A 21,027-nucleotide genomic window follows, 5' to 3' on the forward strand; every position below is an offset into this window, starting at 1 on the left:
ATGTGATTTTCAAGGGGATGTTTGGACTATACACAATGACACATACACAGCGCAAAAGGACTAAAAAGGGAAGACTGTTCTGTTCAATATAAACAATAATTCGAAATACCGGAGTGTGATTTAACCGGGCTTGACTGTATAATCTTAATTTAATTTGACAATATAAATTCTTCTTTATTGTTATTAATATATGTGTAACCTTGGTTCATATTTTTCTTTCTGTACGAACTGGTGTCTATTTCTGTGTTCCCTTCGTGTATCTGCAGTGTCACCACATGATGTTTAAAATTGGGTTAATATACATATAAAATAACAATGAGTTTATTTCCATCTGCATTGATGGTGCAGCTCGAGGGAAAAAGCTGTGAAATACAGCTTGACAAGGCCCTTGACCTCCTACATAGGCACAACAACAGAGGTACAGGAAAAGATGCTACTTCATGCCGAAGTACAAAACGGGTGGATAATATATGCACATAACACACAATTAAAAAAAAACTGAATCATCCTGGAAATATTAAACAAACCGCCAGATCACTGGCATTCTACCTATCTAGGTTTACAAAATATTCTCTAAGTTGCTCAAAGGAAAATATTTTGTAAACCTAGATAGGTAAAATACCATTGACCTGGAGGTTTGTACTTTTTTGATAAATATTGCCTTATGATTATACTTCTATGTATTTGAAAGTATGTGTATTCTGAATTATTGATGCTGCTGCTACGTGATGAGATAAGTGTTGTATTATTGTTTTGTATTGTTTTCTTATATCTATATCGTGTATTTATTTTTAAGCTCTTGAACTGAATTTTCGGGGTGGGGGGGGGGGGGGGGGGGGGGCAGGGGCAGGGGCAGGGGCAGGGGCAGGGGTAGGGGGGGGGTAGGTAGGCAGGGCAGGGGCAGAGGACACTGCCATTGACCATGCCTTTTTTCTGGCCTCTCAGCAGATAATACTGTGCAGTTCACCTATAACGATACCACTTGTAACGATATATCGGTTATAACAATCAAATTTTATAGCAGCACCCGTAACCCCATAACCTTGACGACTGTCCAGCCTGCCCCTCCCCGCCCTCCTCTTCCCTGCGTCGCTGGCGTAAAAGGCGGCTCCGACGAAGCGGAAAGCTATCTCCTTCGAGGTGAAAAAGCAAATCCTCTGTGATTCGCGGCTCTCCTGATTTCAAGATCACTTTATTGAAGGCTGTGCGTTTTGTGTACAGCGCGTGGTATGAAGTGAAGCAGACCACGATTGAGAACTGTTTCAAGAAGGCAGGCTTTGTACAGGTGGACGATATAAACAGTGAAAACGAAAGTGACGTTCTGATGGGGCTACCGTCAGTGTACGCGCAGCAACTGGCTGCGATGCACACCGCGATAGTCAAGCTCCAGCTGCCGCGCAAGCAAGCGGAGATCCTCGATTTTTTTAGCGTGCTTAACACCATTTCATTGCGTGCTTGCTGATGACCCTGCAATAAAACTTTGTTTTATTGCGGCACTTCTTCTGTGGTGTGATTGAGTGAACACTGGTGAGTAACCTTCTGCTTCGGGGAACTATTTTGGGCAGTTTTCAGGGTCAGTTCACATACAACGATAATCGCTTATAACGATCGGATTTTCCGCATTTAATAATATTATAAGTGGGCTGCATTGTATCCCCAACACAAATAATAACGAAAAGTGTTGCTATTCTGAAACATTACTTGCTTTGAAGCTTTGGCTAGCTTCGCCCTGCCCCGGCCGGCACCGTTTTTTCTCACACGTCATACCCATTCCCGCAGGTTCGACCCGCACAAGGGCTTCTTCTGCAAGGTGGTGTCCCAGAGCAACCGCACCAAGTGCTTGGGCCAAGGCAAAGGCCGCCTGTACTCGCCCATGGACGTCCGTGCTGAGAAGTTCCTCAAGGCCTACTACCTGTCGCACAATGTGGCCCTCTCCAAGCTCCTCAACAACCTCAGGCACCCGCAGCCGCACTGGCTTAAGGAAGACCTCTCCCGGGGATGAACCACGGCCACACCGGTGTCTTCCTCTCCTGCCGCATGCCCAGGGTTCGGGCCATTGAGTCCGGAACGCGTCTCCGACCGGTGTGTTTACCGCATCATCAAAAGCGGTCCCTCGATTTCCGCCCGACAACTTCGCAGAAGCGTCCCGCCGTCGCCTTTTTCGATCGCGGAGGTGGTGCGGCGACGAACGTGGGTGCGGCGGACGCCCATTCCACCACAAGTCGCCCTCCGGTTTGACGGGCCGCAGAAGCTTTAGCAGTCACGAGGTGGGGCAACACACAACGGCGACCATGGCGTTAGCTCACGCTTTTTCCTGGAATTCTACGAACGACTGCAAGGATCGCGACATCCGCCAGCACGACATGGCAACCTTGTGTGGTTTAGGACACTAAACGCACCAGTTGAAGACGAATTCCGGGCACCTTTCGTGTGAACAAAAAAGCCGCCGTTCTTTCTTCTCTTGAAGAGAGGCTCCGAGGCTCTGGAGCCTTCTCCTTCATTGCCGAATTCCGGCTTCGGCGACCGCACTTCCGACAAAGAGAGACGCCAAACGTCCGGCGAGGAAGCGCGCGGTGATCTCCTCGACGACCGCCGGCCGGTGTTGCCAGGTGGAACTCTTGGGAGCCGACGGCCACACCTCTTTTGCTCGGGTGACGTAGGATCGCCTCCTCGTTGTGATGCGAAGCAAAGTGTTGTCTGTTCCGTCTCTGTCACTGCTTGCCCAACTTGGCTCCTGTAACGTTTGTTTTGCAGCTGCGCGCCAACGGACAACTGAAGGTTCTTGGGTCGTAATGGTTCGGCGGTGCACTGTAGGTTTCGGTCCTTCAGCGTTGGGAAAGGTTTCGTTCGCACATTTGGCATTAGTAGTGTCGACAAAGGGCGTGAAGCATTCACAGTTGTTTCGAGCGTTGCCAATAAGTCGTGTAACAATATGCTGTCGGCGTCGGGACTAACCGGGGTGGGTAGTTTCGACCTCGGTTTTTGAACAAGCTCGAGAGTATGAAGCTTCTCACTGGAGAATGGTGTCGTATGAGCTCTCAAAAATTTCTCGTGCTTTGGAGTCTAGCGGGGCTTGTTTTGTGTCGGTTTATATCTCGGCAGGACATAGAAGATATGTGTCGTGCGTTGTGTTTCAACCTAATTATGTTTGGCAAAACAAATCTGATGCCCATTATCTATCAAGAAGGTTTTTCTCCCGTGTGCTAGAAGTGGTGCTAATGGGGGATAAATGAAACTCTGCAAAGTTGTGCCATATTTTTAGGGTATTCATTAGTACATCTGCTGCTTGACATGGATTAAAGAGTTTGCAGTCATCTTACTAAATGAGCATCTGGCACTGGACACCTTTGGTATGTAGATATCGGTGTTCAGGAAAGAAGACTGCTGAACTTAAAAGCCTGAAATTTCTAACATATATATATCGTGGAATCTAAAATGTATGCAAAAAAGGGTAATCATAGTTGAGCACAATGCCTGGAAGTGAATTTCCTAGGGTGCCATCTGGAGGGGACTGGAACTACTCTGAAGTGTGAAAACACACTTCAACATTATTTTCCTTGTCTTCCCTTACCTTGCCCCTCATTTTACTCGAATTAGGAATCTGTCTAAAATTGCTCATAAAGCAGTCGCACTGTTGCAGACGAATTTGATTTAGTCTGAACTTAGCAGTGCTGTCTCTTTATAAATACAAAATTTTAGGCAAAAAAAAAATAAAAAATTTTCAATTGCATGTGTTATGATAGCTAGGGCATGATAGCCTACACAAATTTAAGATTGTTTGGATTTCCATTTTTTCTCGAATAATGCTTAAGGAATTAACGATGGTGCTCTATGTTTTGTTTGTGCTGATATATTGTATTTGCACGAATATATCGCGAAATGCAAATTTTTAAGCTCCTAAAAAAAGAAAAATTATTACCATTAGAACGTGATTGTAAGGTTATAGCACTCAAGGGCATAGCAGAAAGTGGGGATGAGAATCGGGGGAAAATGTGGCCTTGCCTTGACTGCACTCATTGTCACTGCTCAGCTCCTTCTCCTATAGCCACTTTGCCACTTCGAAATATGCTTGTACCATAGTCTCTTTTTCTTTTGGGTGAGCTCTTTGTCCACAAAGCATTCCTCTTGAACCAGCGTGTCAAGTCGGTTGCAGGGGGCAGAAGCACCAACGCACAAACACCAGCTCACCCCCGAGCAGAAACTAAGAGATGCACAGCCAGAGCAAAGACTGCTGGAAGCGATACACGATTCTTCTTGCCCTTCCTACTCTTCCTCTGCATAAACGCACACCTTGTGCTTTATGATTACGTAAACTTGGCCAACCATCTTGGCTTGGCTTATGTCTTGACTTGGCCTGGCTTGGCTTGAACCCGGTGTCCCACATTCCCGAGCAGTCGGAGGGATGGCTTTAGCTCAACTCAAGCGCCTCGTGGCCGAGCTTGATATCAGATATAACTCGAGATGTGTTTTGGAGCATGTAATTTCAAAGAAAAACTTTGTTATATTTGTGCAAGTACATACTTCATCACACTTATTCTGTTAAGGGAAGTCTGAAAAGTTGAAGTCTGCCTCTGGTTTTTTTACTTTCTTTTACAACAAACATGTTCTTTACCATTTTTAGGCTCTTAATTAAATAGCAGCTGGTAGACTTCTGTCCTAGGGAATTTACCAAACAAGATATGTACACTGCACGACACCATTAGCGCGAACACGTCTTTGGCATTTTTTTTTGCATTTTACCTCGAAAGGATGCTGGCAAGCATCAAATTTTACCACTTAGGTTAGTATCACAACTACACTTTCCACCACTTTAATTTTGATGACAGTCCTTCTAACTGAAAGAAAAACAGAAAAAACCCGCGATGGCTTGTTTGTTTGTGCTAATAGTGCCGCAGAGTGTACTGTGATTTCAATCATCTCTACTCTTCTGTAAGCAATTGGGTTGGATAGCAACACTCCACTGCTATTTGTAAGGTAATGTTTAAGGTGTTTACGTAATGATTGAGCCCAGATATTAAGGCTATCGTGCAAATATACTACCGTTTTTATAAAAGAAATCAAATACTTGTCGCACATTTTGCTTTGCACACTGTTTTTGTGTACATTGCAGATAGAAATCTAATCTCCTTTAACAACACTAATAGGATAGGAAAGGGTTTATTGGCAGCAAAAAAGGGAGATCTTTTAGGTTGCCATTATGGTTTCAGCTTAGGGAATCGATTGTACTCCGGGCAGTTTAAGCTACCTTTATTGTTAAACAGTCTAAATGGTGTACTTACTGTTACCCCTTACTGTTAGATACTATAATATTGTGTGTAACTATTTTGTTAGGTGCAACTTTTGCAGACTGGGCAAATGCCAAGATCTCAGTGTCTTGCAGGCACTAAATTTTGTGAGAGAAACGGACTGTGGGTGGTGAGAAACGTCTCTGACGTGTTATAATTAGCAAGTCTAAGTTTGCATATGTTGTCGTTGATGAAATTTCAAAATATGCATCCACTTCAAGAAATTTAAAAGGGAAGGGCTAAGAGGCTAGTGGTGTTTGAACCATAGATTACCGGGGGCACTGCCCAAGTCTTTGCAACACAATGGTCAAAAACGGCTTCGCTAATTATCGTTAGTTAGCCTCATGATTTCATGTGCGGTGCTCCCACTTCAGGTGACAACCCCCGTGGAAATGTCGAACATGTTCTGGGTACTCTACCAGTTGTCGCCGTTTTGCCAAACGGACGAACGACCCTTGGCGTTGACCGAAGACGCCCTAACGGACCTTTGCGCAAAAAGCGCTTTTCTGCAAAGTTGTGGAGGTCCTTGCCACAAAAGTGTTGTGCTACGTAGAAGGTGCGCCTTGCTTATGGCATTGCAGATGGAGAAGCGAGGGACAAGAGCTTCTTGTATATGTAAAAGTGCTGTGTCTTTGAGCCTGTATCCACAAGGAAACCACTAGTCTTTCAGGGTGACATTTGCGACAGAAGTGCCATACGTTGAACTGCCAGATGAGCTCTTTCATGTGCCTCGTGCCCCCGAGCGCTTGCCTGCGTAGCTTTGGCCAGGAGACAGCGTCCTCATGCCGTCGCCAACGGAATCCCAAAGAGGCTTTTGTCTCACTTTTTAGCACCAGCGGGATTGTGCGTGGTGCGAGCAAATTACGGTTCTATTCCTCCTTTATTTTTTCATCCTGGTGCATATTTGTTTGTTAAAACAGGTTGTATTTAATTAGTGCCCCTTCACGTTCTGGTTTGTTTGGGTTTAGTGTTGATTTGTCTGCTGATAACCAATTCAAGGGGGTGTGTTTATGTCCAAACTTGCATATGTGAAGCCTATCTTGACTCAGGGTATGTATATTTCGCCACATGTTGTTTGATTTTCGTTCTGCATAGTTTCTCGTTAATGCGAATTGTAGCAGGATCTCTATTTACCATCATTTAACTCGATCGAAAAGTGCCCCCAAAGCGTTTGGTTTCGGGTGCTTCTAACGAACCTCGGTCCGTATTGAACATAACCCGCTGTCCACTTGCATTCTAAAATCTCCTTTCATAGTTCCACCTAACGTCAGTTAAACATTAAAAGGCGTTATTAACCCGAACGCTTGGCAAACAAAACACTTTTTGGCCCGCTGGGTATAGGCCATTTCTTTTCGCGGTTTCTTTGGCTTTTGTGTCCGCAAAGCTGCACTTGCGTCGACATCTGCCCACCGGAAATAGCGATTGCAGCTGTTTAAGAGTCCTGCCTGCACAAATGCCACCCGTCGGAGTCTCTACTTGCAGTATTTTTCTGGGATATATTTGTTCTTACAATATTTATACACTTACTGTCATCGCTGAGTGTTTGAGAGTGTGTGTGGCATGTTTAGGCAGTCGTACGAGAAAAGCACTCCTAACAGCAGCTTTGCTAGGCGGCGCTCCAAGCGCGCCGTGCACAACACGTTTCCTGTGGCCGTCCCAGTGATGAAGCGTAGCGGGGCCGCTTCTAATTTATTTCATCACATGCATGAGTTTGGTCCCTTGTGTGAGTTTGTTGCCAAAATGTGTCTTTGTGTAAGCCCCGAAATGCAGCATCTTATTTCCTGCCTGTCGTTCGAGTATAGGAGCTGTTCACACGTCATCAGTTTGCCATTACTCTAGGTAGTATGCTCGTTGTCTACTCAGAATGACAAATTTGATGGTGTGAAAGGAATAGGTCGACAACATTCTGTCGGGTTATGTACGAGTGCCTCAGGCACGTTGCTCCTTTGTGTGTTGGTTTGTTTGTTTCGGGGTAAATCAAAAGATTGTCACATAGCTGGTCAGTTTTCAAGTTCAAAATAGGTTTCAGGTCGAGTAACGATTTTTGACCACGACCACAGGGGTTTGCGAAAAGTTCAATAGCCCCAGTGCAGGAACATTTTTTTTTTCTGGCAGTGGCTAGTGTTTGGGCTGCAGTTCTCCTGCGTGTTTTAAATATGTACAGAGGTTATTGTTATAGAGAACATCATAAATATATCCTGTTTTGCATTGTGTAAAAACCGTCTCAGAACTTTGATTTCCAATATTTTTCCGCTTTCTGTGAAAGCTTCATACACTAGTGTAGACTGTTAGAGGTGGAAAATGTCCTCGTCTGTATTGTACAACATGAATCGGAAATATTACATATTTAAGGCATTCCTTTCGTTTTCTTGTGTGTCTGCTCACTGTGAACAAAAAGCATTTAACTCTCACCTCCCCACGAATATTGCCCACGTCACATCAACATTAAACTCGAACCAGGAAAAGAGATATTATCAGAAGACTGTTCCTAAGTATTCATACAATTTTACTGTCTTCAAATTGGAGTCCCTGCTTGCCATAAGAACCGCTCATGCAAGGGACGTGCAGTTTGCATTCCGTTACGCATCTTAATGCCCCATTTGCCAATTTGGTGCGGAGTGTTTGCACATTTTAGATATTTCTGGGCCTACGCTGCTAGTCTCACACTCCACCATTACGATTCTGTAGCTGCCCAATTTAAACTTGCAGTTGCTCCGCTAAACAGGACGTTATACTGGAAGTATTGTGCAAAAGGCAGGGCAGTTACATACAATCTGTTGCGTGTTTGTAGTGCGCCGATGAGCTTGGCGGTGCCTCAAGCATTTACATCGTCGGCGGCTGCAACCTCAGCCATTGCAAAACCTGCCTGTCCACGCAAGTACATTGCAGTCAAACTAAGGCCCTTTCCGAAATTCAATCTGGCCACCTTGATTACTATCATCATCTGTGGAACGCAAGGAGGTTAGAAGTACGCAAGGAGGTTAGAAGAAGAGAATAGAAGTACCCTTCTATTCTCCATGGTGGAACGACATCTGTGCCATACCAATGGCGGCCGTCTAGTGACTGATAAAGGAAGACGTTGAAGATGCTCCTAAGTGGATGATGCGAGGCCTGTACATTCGGGGGGTCAGTACGACGCGACGTAGTATTAGAACACAAGAGCTACGTAAGCGTTTATTTCTAATAACTCAGATTCAGTCAATCTGCGGACGGCACACAATCGGCTTTAAAGCACTTTGGTTTATGGAATTTTCTCGAGGCATCTGAATGGATTGGAGCTTTATTCTAAATGCAGGTTCTTGATCGCCATCGAACTGAAAGTGATCGAGAAAGAACTCACACTGAACAATTCCTGGCGTGCCGCTGACTTGCAAAAGTGACGGTGCCGATACAAGTTCATTTCCGCCATTGCTATGGCAAAACCTAAACTGCTTTACGAACCACTAAATGGCACTGAATTTCGGAAAGGGTCTATAACGCAGCGCAAGGAGCGAGGAGGCAGGCAGCGAAATCCACCATCGTTGTCAAGTGTCGGATACACTTCGGACGGTACGAGCAACGGCGCAACGCGCTAGCACAGCCTTTCGAAAGTGTGAGGCGCAAGCGGATCGCAATTCAAAGCGTCTCAAGGCCTGTCCAAACAGGCTACTACAAAAATCGTCAGGCCACACGATTCCTGCAAAAATCGTGAAAATTGAAGCGTCCGGTAGTCGTCAGTCGTATGTCTGTCTGGACACCGGCCAAGCCAAATTCACAACTTTCCTCCTCGCCTCCTCCACTTTTCTGTGACGTCGGTGCTCGTCAGAATTGACGTCGCACGTCACCTGCCAATGGTGTTCCTGATGCCTGTCTATCTCCCGGTACACGGTCGTTTCGGTACCGGACATTTTGATACGTGGTTGTTTAGGTATCGGACACATTTCGGTAGTGAAAATTTCGGTGAACAGTGCATTAGGAAAATTTGGTTGTAAAAAAGTCCGAAGGCTTTTTTTTTTTTTTTTCTAATTTAAAAGTTAGTGGCTGATACACTTTATCTACTCACATTTAAGATAGCACTTTAACCGAGTTTATCTTTGTTTACAAATAGATATCTAAAGCTGTTTACTCAAGTTCTGAAGTAAACACTAAGTGCTGTGCTGGAAGGAAAGGCGTGTGTTCTCTGCACATGTGAGAACTCGGGCATTTGTAAGTTCTATTGTCATTCATACATATATGTTGCAAGCACAAACTCTAAATACTTCAGAAAGTAGTAGGGGTGCTCAAGTTTTATTCGAGATTAAAGATCCTTATCAATGACGCTGAGAAACAAATGAAAGCCAGTGGAGGCACACAGTTTTAATACCACAAACATCTCCAAATGGTACAGTATGCTAAAACGAAACGTTGTTAGCTACACCTTTCAGATAGCCGATGATGCCCAGCCTTGCATAACGCGCCTCGAGCGTTTGAAGCCGAGAAGCGGAGTCTCTATATGTTTTCGCCGATTGTTCTTCAATTCCCATGATGACACGCTCGAGGCGGTGCATGTTCAGGACGTCTTCTCTCTGCAAGATGGCCAGGAACTTCCACAGGCTTGGCTGGTTACATTTAACGTGGATCTGAAACCCTCGGTGCCACGCTTCTGCTGAGTTCGTTGTTTTGGCATCAACACGGAGTACGGTTGCATGGTGGTTCCAGAGAGAGGCTGGAAACCTTGGATCCCGTCAGCAGGCTGTCAGTCGTCCCAGGAAATTGTTTTGGAAGTAATCCAGGACCGGTAGCAACTCCGGAAGAAACCCTGGCACCCTCGATAACGCCTCGAAGGCATCGAAGACGTCCCCTTCGGGTACGAAAGCAATAGTGGGGTCATGCGTGCCATCAGATAACATGCGCCGTCAACTCGATACGACTCTTGAAGATCCTCGCTCTTCAACTTCCTGTACGTGCATTGGCACATATGGAAGAAGCAGCCAGGAGCTTGACAAGAAGGAAACGCCCTATAAATCTGTTAATCGCGGCTTGTTCGGAGCCCAGTCGAACGGTGGATGGATCAGCAGCGGCACACTTGGTCTTTAGAACCGAGAGTAGCGTAGTGTACGCAACTCCTGTTTTAGACTTCATCAAAACATACACTGCAGGGATATCCGCACCATTAACCTTGCAGTGGACTGTATATAGCTGATAGAAGAGAGCAGGTGCCACTTTGAAGGTTCCATCTGCAAACCACTGCCGTGAAGCAGAGCCGTGTCTGCCGTGAAGCGCCTAGCAGCGCCACCATGTCTGGGCTACATAGCACAATGAAGCGCTCTGCATCAGTCACCGGAATGGACCTTTTCCGAGAAGCGTTCTGCGCACGCGCGAGCGCCCGATGCCAAGCGGTGGAAGTCGGAACAAAAAATCGAGGAAATTCAGAAGGAGGCTGTGGATCAGCGAGTAGGACACGTACTAGGAAAGTGGACAGAAGGAAAAACACGACCTTTGGGTGGACTCCACGGATGTCTCTCTAAAGTCCCGTTGGGCACGCGCCGCAGCTCAGAGAGCGAAGAAGCTGGTAGCGTGGCTCCCATTATCGATTGGTAGCGCAGGTAGGTTACTTCCTCGATTTTTAGTTCGTGCAGCCACCGCATGGTGCCGTCGGTATGTGGAAAAGGTCCATTGTGAAGAAGGAACGGTGCTCCATCCCTCTTCACGGCGTATTCGTCTGGAATCACTACGTCCTGCAGGCGGGAGGGCAACGGCTGTGGCCACGTTTCTCGTGGGCAGCGGCGTAGGCTTTCCATTTTTCCGCTGGGGGCAGGCTGAGAAGTTCTCCGGGAAAGGGGGGGGGGAGGGGGGGGGGGGTGCGCTTTTCTGCGCAATTTTCTTTACACCGACAATTATCAGTAGTTTATTTTGGGGGTACATTTTACAGCGTATGTATATCGCCATGTGTCCGTCGCTGTGTGCGTTATTTTGTTTACATGCCACTACCAGAAGCTCGTTACATGGCACGTAAACAGCATCTCAGTAACGATTATAGCCTAAGACGCTCTGCCCCTCCCCCCCCCCCCCCCCCCCCCCCCCCCCCCTCGGATCTCACCAGGAAGGGCAACCCCGTAGCCTACGCCCAGAGCCGTATATGTAGAGAGTTTGGCCATTCGTTGGGAAGTAGAGGAGACAAATGAAGCGGCGCCATTGGCCGAAAGCGGACTGGGCGTGTTCCAGGGCGTCTTCAGAAATTCGAATGTGACCAACCAGAAGCCGGAAATAATACCCTGGCGGTGGTCGCGAGAAACAAACCTGATAACTGCATTGGAGTAACTCTTGATGGCTGAAAATAAGGTACACGTGATGTTTCAATCACACTCATCTAAAATGATGGTGGAAGAGTGCGACTAGCGGAAAGATCGACATAATCCTTACGCCAAACGCCGAGCGCCGGGAATCTGCCGTCAGAGCGGTCACACTCTGTCCGCGCAAAACAGAGTTGAGCGGCGCATTCGTTTCTTACATCTTTCTGCATGATCATGATGAAACAACACGTACACCCTAGTTTCAACCACAAAGAGTTACTACACTTCACTCTTACGCACTTATTAAAACCATATACGAACATAGACCTTCGATGATCGATCGGCTCAGAACTGTTTCTCGCTACCACCGCTAGGGGATTCTTTTCGGCTTCTGGTTGGTCAAGAGAGCATGCCAAGCCCTCTTTCCGAGTCTGGCGCACGCCCTGGCTCTGCCCGCGCCTCCCATTGACCAAACTCTCTACATATACGGCTCTGTCTACGCCTATGCTCGTGGGCCCGAAGTCTTCTAGAAATGAAAAGCAATAACAATATAGCAGTAACGTATTGTCACTAGTGGGTAGCAGACATTTCGTCAAACGCCGTTTCATCGAATCGCTAAGGGCCGTTTCATCGAATTTTCTGTTATGGCTCTGTACCGAGTTTTGGGGCATAACAGTGCTTTATAGATGTTCCACTTTACACTTGTTAAGACTAAGGTAGCCACTTGTGAAATTGTTCTGAAGGTGGTGTCAAATTACTAAAAATGAAAACAATTGGCATAAAAAGAAATAAAATGCGACTTACTGAAAAGCTTTACTCATGTACATGACTGAAACCGCGACACTGCAAATAAAGGACAGACACTTAAAACACTTGTAAGTGTCTGTGCGTTCTGTTTTTGTCTCAATTTTAATTGTTTCATATGAAATGGAGAGGGGTCATTGTTTCATGGAGGCTTTCTTCTCGAAGCACGATATGTTCACGGTGGAACTTATCTCGTCACTGCGCCCAGTGATTTATAAAAACAGAAACAAAAAAACAAAAACACAGAATTGGATGAAGTTGTGTATAAACATTAAAGTAAATTCCAAAATATTAGACTTTAACGTTGTTCGACGAAACGGCTTCTATAAAACGGCGTTCGAGAAAACGGCGTACAATGAAACGGTGTTCGATGAAACGGCTTCGATGGAACGGCATTCAATGAAACGGTATTTGATGAAATGTCTGAACCCAGTTACTACTGTTGAATTGGGAGAGGTATATTTCATGGCTTGGAGGGTGGCATATTTATTTAGGGGGTAGCGGACATTTCGTCGAACGCCATTTAATCGAACGCCGTTTCATCGAATGAACGGACATTTCATCGAACGCCGTTTCATCTAACGCTGTTTCATCGAATCGCTAGGGACCGTTTCATCAAATTCTCTGTAATGGCTCTGTACCGAGTTTTGGGGCATAGGAGTGCTTTATAGATGTTTCACTTTGTATTTAAGACTAAGGTAGTCACTTGTGAAATTGCTTGGAACGTGGTGTCAAATTACTAAAAATAAAAACAATTTGCATAAAAAGAAATAAAAACAATCGGGTATGCGACTTACTGAAAAGCTTTACTCATGTACATGACTAAAACCACGACGCTGCAAATAAATGATAGACACTTAAAACACTTTTAAGTGTCTGTGCTTCCTGTTTTTTGTCTCATTTTTAATTGTTTCATGTGACATGGGGAGGGGTCATTGTTTCATGGAGGCTTTCTTCTCGAAGCAGGATATGTTCACGATGGAACTTATGTCGTCACTGCACCCAGTAATATAAAAACAGCAACAAGAAAAAAAAAAAAAAAAAAAAACAGAATTATATGAAGTTGTGTATACAAGTTAAAATAAATTCCAAAATATTACAGATTGTAACGTTGTTCGATGAAAAGGCGTTCGATGAAACGGCGTTCGAGGAAACGGCGTTCGATAAAACGGTGTTCGATGAAACGGCTTCGATGAAACGGCATTCGCCACGTTTACAGGCGTGTAGTGACCGGCCAGCGGGGAAGGAGGCGATCACGCGGCACGAGCCCAGGACTGCCCAGGACCGCATCAGTAGCATCAACTTAATCTAGGTGGCGGTCCCACGGCGGCCATCTTGAACAAGCCATTAGTTCAACCATTAGATGGCGGCCCTCATCCCTTGTGGCCAAAACCGCCAAAACGGCTCTGCTTGTGGCCAGAAAAGTGGCTCGTGGCCCAGTGATGTTCCTCCTCTCCTCTTAATTTTCTCCTTTCTGCTGCTCGCACGTTCAGCGCTCATCGCGTGCTCCCGCTGACAGAAATGCCAGTCAAAATGTTGCACGTTTGGGACTCCCAGGAGACTAGGGAGAAGGAAGTGACGTAGGTGTGAATGAACGCCACGCAACGCGTCGTCAGCGACTCCACCAATCAACATCCAAAGAGCGTTGTGGACGTCACTTCCTTCTCCCTAGTCTCCTGGGATTCCAAAACGTGCAACATAGCGCCCGAGTTCACCTTATCTGCGAGCGAAGCCAAAGCTAAAAGCGCGATATTAGCGCTTTTTGCGTTTTTCCCCACCTCGCGCGCTCGAGCAAAGCCTGAACGCACAGAGCTTTCGAGCTCGCGCTTCCAGCTTTGCCTTCGCTCGCACATAAGGTGAAACGAAGTATAGCTCATCAACCCGATCGAGAGTGCCTAGCTGGGCAAAATATGTTCTTTGATACTGGCTTTGTTCCGCGCTGCAGGGTTGGCAAAGGGATTTCGTTAGTGGTAGGGAGGCTCAAGTGAGGGTGGGTGCAACTGCTAGATCGGCGATCACGGGACATGGACGCCATTTAATTGCTAAATTTTGCTGGGAGTCTATGGGGCAAAGGGTCGTTTTCTTTCCTAACTCAGGTCTTAAAAGCCCATTAAGGTGCTTGAATAATTTACGCAAGGTATAAATGATTACTTTTCCATAGCCACCAGTTTTGTTGCGATAGGTGAAGTATTTTTTTAACGCGAAAAATGGTAAATTCCGCCATCTTGGACGTTGCTGCTTGTCTGGCAACTTTGCTTTCTCCGCTCGACGTTTGCAATTCTCGGAGCGAGAAGGAAGCGAGAGAGGCTGCGCCAAGGCGCTCGTTGCTTGCAATGGGAGGCGAGAGGAGGAAAGGCGCATGGAGCAACACAGTTGCAACAGAGCGGGCGCCTGCTCTCGTGCAGGCAACACTGGCGCATATCCTTTCTCGAATCCTCTCCCTCAGGCGCCGCCATTAAATTGCAAACGCTCTCCAGGTTTTGAGTTGCGCCCACCCTCACTACAGCCTCCCTAGTTAGTGGCTCAGAAGCCCACGGCCCCTACCGGTGGCAGCTCTGCTAACGCTCCTGTTTGCGGTGGAAATGTCGCGTCTGTGCGCTTGTTACATATTTCGTTCTTTCTGCAAATAAATCGCCAATTCATCATTACTCTTTTAGTGCAATATATGGTACGCATGTTTCAAAACTGAACGCACAATAAGAAAACAAAAAGTGCAAGTTTTTTTTTATATTTTCAAAGACATACCTCTATGCATTCCAAGTTTCTAGACTTGTAATGCATCCAAGACGCATTCTTATTTTTTTATTGAATAGATGAAGGACTCGTCTAGTTCCGTGTATACGTGTTTTCCTTAATAAACACATTTTGTAAATATTTATTCGAAAAGAGCCTTTTTTTATGCGACTTTGAAGTCTCGTAACTCAGTTTCACATCATAACGCAGCATCGACATTTAAGGGCATGCTCGTGGTAAATATAGGAACTTTGTATGATTGTATTTTTTTTTTAAAGCATACTAATTGACCTAAATAATTAAAAGAACCTATGTTGTAGCAGACGACGCGCACTTGCGCCAACTTTTGAAAGGTGACTGAAATTTGAGGTTGAGAAGTTCAGGCAAAGTGGCGCTGATTCTGTCCCTGACGTAGAGTTCCTCTCCTCGCACAGTGCAGATAAAGTTCGCTTTTCACTCTCTCACTATGGTTTCAAGCGGCGCCGGCAGATGACTCGTCGACCCGTGGGCACGGCAAAGACTGCTCGTGCCGCCTCATGCTCCACCATACTTCGGCAAATTCATTCATTAACTCGCTCATTTACCTTCATTCACATTCACGGCGTGAATCTGAATGACTGAATGAATTCTTGAAATTGAAAAAAAAATCTTGATGTGATGGTGAATGACTTTGTGAATTTAAATGAATTTGCGATGTGATGGTGAATGACTTCGTGATGTGATGGTGGATGAATTCGTGAATTTGAATGAATTCGTGATGTGATGGTGCATGAAGTCATAATGTGATGGTGAATGACTTCGTGTATTTGAATGAATTGGCGATAGTGATGGGTGAATGAAGTCGTGATGTGATGGTGAATGACTGTGAATTTGAATGAACTCACATTGTGTTGTGATTGTGAATGACTTCGTGAACTGAATAGAATTCATTGTGATGTGAATGACTCAATGAATTCGTGACGTGATGATGAATGGCTCGTGAGCACGTTGAATTTGCGATGTGAGTGACTCGTACTTGATAAGTTCGTGATGGGAAGTAACACCGTGAACTTAATTCTCGACGTGATAGTGAATACGGTTATTAATTCAGAATAGGTGGAAAACATGTTACGCTGGTGCTTGCCTGCTGGCTGGTTGTTTTCATCCTTCACCGCAAGCGACAGGAACGGATCTGACTTTAGCGGTTTGGGCATCAGTCTCGCTGCGTAGAGTTCCTGTATAGGCTCCCTACGAAAGCCAGAGTAGCGCGTCTGTTTTCCACGTGCCGTCGCGCCGCTATTCGCCGAGATCCGATCACGTGAGGAGCCGGATCAAGTGCCGTGCAGGAAAGTAGACGTTGCACGCGCCCCGACAGTACGTTCCCCTGCATTTGAGCGCGCCACGCGCCTCGATCGTGCGGCGCCACTATTCGCCGAATTCAGTCACGTGAGGAGCAAGATCAACATGCCGTGCAGGAGAGAAGCGCTACGGGGATGAAGGCGCCAGAGTTGTATATGGGGAGAGTTTGGTCAGTCTATGATCTCGCTGCCGTAACGCTCTCCTCCCGAGCGAGCCGATCAGCACGCGGCGTAGAGCGAGAGACATGAGCGCATGCGCGTGAACTCCCGGCTCGGTAGCGCCTACAACCACTACAACACTGCCGTTCTGTCGCCGATCCCCTTCTGCTGAGCAGCACGGGCGTAGCGAGCCTCCGACGAGCGCTTGGCCGTTGCTTTGTGCGCGAACACCGTGAGAACCAAACCCGGGTGGTCTCGATCATACGACGGTTTCCCTGCACACACGTAAGCCTCGGGAAGGAGATTGAAACGAAAGCCGCACTTGCCTTCAAGAAAGTGCTTGCCGCACAAACGGTCGTTCGCGCGAGCCGGCATCCTTTTCGATTCACGGATATTATCCACTTTCTGTGCCTTTCAGAGTCTGCCGGGAACTTGTGGAAACTTACTCCGCTACTTTTCTTGTACATTTCGGTGTAATTAACGGCAACACAGCTTCGCGGCATGCTGAAAAGCTATGACGCCCATGCAAAACGTGCGCACTTTTGCCCTCACCTCCCGGCTCCGGCTAGGGTGCCTACATGTCTGTTTGTCTCAGGGTGAAGACATCCATTGTTGCCCTGGATGTGTCAGCGCGTGACGCTCTCGAGCGCTCGGTGCGTGACGTGGGCGGTAAAATGGCGTCTATGCGTTAGCCAAAGCTACGCGCTCGAGCTGACTGACACCGGATTGCGCGCACTTCAAAATGCATAAAAAAACGACTGGGCGGAAAAATGGCTGAGATGTCACCACTCAAGCAAAAGCGCGCGTGTGTATGAAGGCACTCTAGCTCCGGCGCGATCGCAGCGCCGCCGCAGCTCCGTGACGTCAAGCCCGCGTGTCGGTCTTCGGCCATAGCTGTGTACGCGACTGCTGAGCGCGTGCTGATGGCGAGCTTCCACAGTTCTTTTGTAACGTGCATTCCGCACCCTCAAGATTGCCGGTCTTAGCAGCCTATTAATGTGGGCTTGTTCTGAGCTTGCGCTCTAAACAGCACCCACAAATATGGCGCCCAGTGAATACTCCTTATACAGGAACTCAGAGGATTCTTTTCTCAAATATTTCCTCGCGCTACTTCCTCGTTCTTGCAATGAATCAGTTAATCTTGCAAAAAAAGAAACGAGAAACGCGTTACAAGGGTCACGATCAAGTTCTCGAAAACACCTAATGCCTATAAATAAGCTATTCAATGCTGCCGGCCATGTTCCGACGCCTCGAAAGGTGCAAATATTGAACTCCATATGATGGTGACGACGAAGGGGAATTTCTTTCCCTTCACTCCATAATTTTAACATACATTTTTTTTTTTTAAGGATTTAGCTTTTTAGTTGCACTGGTTCTGTTTTGTTCGCCCTAGGGTGCCTCAATGTCCTTCCGTTTAGGGTGATGCCACCCTTTGTAGTACCCGATGCCGACAGCTCGCGCTCACGGGGAAAATACAAAGAAATCAACGAAAACACAGTCAGCGTTACAAACGCGTGCAAGGACACGCTCTTTCACGCGCTTCTAAACAAAAAATAAAAATAAAAGTGTGGGACAAAATGGCGAGATGTCTTTACCCTATAGTGTGCCTTCATGTGCGCTTTGCTTAGGGTGGAGACATCTGGCCATTTTGTCCCACACTTTTGTTCTTATTTTTTGTTCAGAAGCGCGTGAAAGAGCCTGTCCCTGCACGCGTTTGTGGCGTTGATTGTGCTATGGCGACATTTTTGTTTTCGTAGATTACTTTGTATTTTGCCCGTGAGCGCGTGCTGTCGGCATCGGGTACTACAAAGGGTGGCATCACCCTTAAGAGAAGGACACTGAGGCACCCTACTTTACCCTAAGCAAAGCGCACATGAAGGCACCCTAGTTCGCCCTCATGCAGAGATTTGAGATTTTCAGTTTTAACGTTACTCTACTCGTAGACAATTTACATAGAGTGTTATGTGCAAACCGCAGTGACTGGTCCTCATGGTGAGGCAACAAACAGCCAGTCATCGTGGCTCAAATCTGAGGATCAGGAAAACGGTCTAATAAACCCCCTTTCCATGAAGTGCTCTATCAAAAGCGTTATGTGGAAAACCCTCACTAGGTCGTCGTTCTTTGGATTAATTTTTATTTCATGTATTCAAATAAGAACAATGTCAGACGATCAACTTTCATGGTGTTGGTTTAATAATGCAACGACTCCAAGCTTCCACTTTGTGCTTTACACCAACCACGACTCTAGTCCTTTGCAACTAATTATAAGCAGCCAGGTCCGACTACGGCCGGACTGGAAGCGCGCGCTCTCCTTCTCTCTTTACGGCCTTTGCCATAGGGGCAATCACCACCTCCCGCCCCAATTCGCGAGGGGCGCTGCCACCTCACCCCTGGGCTACCCTTTGCCGTTTGCACAGAGCACGTCTGACAGTGTATCTCAGCGCTGTCGCAACTTGCGGCCGAGATTTCTATAGCCTTTGACACCTGATCCTTACGTTCAGAACCTCAGCCACTATCTAATACGCTTCTGATGAGCCCAAAACAGTGAATATTTGACGCACATCTCCGAGAGATTCGGGAGTGAAACGTAGTAAGTAGAGATAGCGAATGCAGTTCTGAAAAAATCTATATTCGTCTTCACCTCCAGGACTTCTGTTGCAACACAAGAACAGGAGGAGACGGACCCCTTCTACTCGGAGGAACTTTAAATGACAATTAATTCGTACAGTCTCGTGAAATGTAAGCAGGCCCAATCTATCTATTGCCGTGCTCTGCATTATTTCATAGGCCGCACATGAAGTCGGTCAGCTGCTTTAGACGAGGGTGTAGTAGTCTGTACAATTTTCGCACAGTGCATATTACAGCCTAAAGTGCTTCCTCGAGGGCTTGTGCACATATCCAGCTGATTTTTCGCTTCTGTCCGTGACCGTCTTTGCATGGTTAATCAGAAGTATTCGTAGGAACTTGTTGCAAATTAATCCAGCAAAGCGCTTTGAGTGACTATGGTCAATGCCCTCTGGGCAACTTAGGATAGGCGCGTCTTCAAGATAGGGTGCAATGAGTAGTTGCAGAACATCGTGCAGATTTATACGCGGAAGGTGCTTAACAGCCTTTAAAAAAAAAAGCTAAAAAAAGCAACAATGTTGTCTAGAAGTGCGAGGAACCTAGGATTTGGATAATGAAGTCCGCTTTCATCCTGGCCTTGCAATAAGACGAACAGAGGATCACCTCTGTTACTCGTAGTCAACAGCTAACACAGGTGGCGCACCCAAACTCACTAATGAGTTTCACCAGATAGCAGATAGCAGCTCGAAGGGACTCTCCGAGAGGGGTGAGGTGGTTGCGCCCCTGGCGGCAAGCAAGTGAACAACACACGGAGGAAAAAATGCTATTGACTCCCGGGCGATTGTAAAGGCCGTAAGAAGAGAAAGAGAGCGCCCGCTTCCAGTCCGGCCGTGGTCCGACTTGCTAGAAACAGTGTATCAGCTGAGACTGTGGGAAAGAAAGCAATGCAAAAGCCAGCGCTCGAGCTGAGCGGGACTCAAGCCGCGTCTCCAGAGCTCTGCGCGTCTCAAGACAGTCGCGCGCCCTACCCTTTGCACTGCTTTCTTTCGCTCAGTCTCAGCGGAGACGCTGTTCTAGCAAGCCGGCCCAGGATCACAACTCGTGAAGTTTCCTCGCGCTTCTCTTTCGGTTTTAGAAGTCCCCGCAATGAGTGTTGCGAAATAAAATCAAGCGAGATGCTCAATGCTGCCCTGTCATGTTCTTCCATGACCGGGCTAGAGAGCGGTTTCCTTGTGGCCTTTACTCTCGCCGAGGAGCAATGGGACTATAGCTGCGTAGGGTGCGACCACACAACTATGCCAAACACCGCCTGAGCCATCCTGAACAACTGTTTGCCGACCACTGCTATTAAAAATGTGTGCAATTATACTTGCTTGAAATAACTGTAGTGAGCCGATTGAAATAAGTTTCGGCTTACAATAATTAAATGCTTGTCTATACAAACTTGTTTCTTAAGAAGACGAAGAGAAAGATGTGTTTCGCATAAGTCCCTGAAGGCAGCCGGCCTCACGACCTGTATAGGTCTAATTACTCTAGAAACTTATCCAACTCGACCCCCAGAGCAAAGAAGACAACACGGTGAGGAGGACGTGCCTCGCAGAAGGAAGGCGCTGTAGGAGTTGTAAAGTTACAGCGACCCCTCCAAGCTGCCACCACAGGGAGCAACTACTCCCGGTGCAAAGGCCGTAAGAGATCGCGCCTGTTCACTCTAGCCCGGCCATTGCTCTTCAAACTGCTGAACGAGGCAATGTCCACTCACACAGGGGCGTTTGCTTGTGTTTTCCTATGTTGCGTTATAACTAGGTCTGGGCACTTGATCTAATAACCTACCGATGAATAAAAAAATGATTTAATCGCGATTAAAGTTTTGATTCGCTAAATTTTGACAAAGCA

General features: G+C 46.6%; 1 protein-coding gene across 1 annotated transcript in view; it reads left to right on the forward strand.

The window, feature by feature from the left end:
• The window catches only part of LOC120847479 (bifunctional heparan sulfate N-deacetylase/N-sulfotransferase), a 78,015-nt gene extending 70,372 nt beyond the window's left edge, over window positions 1–7,643 (forward strand). The window contains exon 18 of the mRNA XM_040219264.3: window positions 1,780–7,643. Coding sequence (XP_040075198.2) covers window positions 1,780–2,002 — 223 coding nt within the window. The 3' untranslated portion in view covers window positions 2,003–7,643. The remainder of the gene's footprint in view (window positions 1–1,779) is intronic.
• Window positions 7,644–21,027: the final 13,384 nt, after the last annotated feature.

This window comes from Ixodes scapularis, unplaced genomic scaffold (assembly GCF_016920785.2).
Source record: "Ixodes scapularis isolate PalLabHiFi unplaced genomic scaffold, ASM1692078v2 PGA_scaffold3__209_contigs__length_174095766, whole genome shotgun sequence".
Classification (NCBI taxonomy): Eukaryota; Metazoa; Arthropoda; class Arachnida; order Ixodida; family Ixodidae; genus Ixodes; species Ixodes scapularis.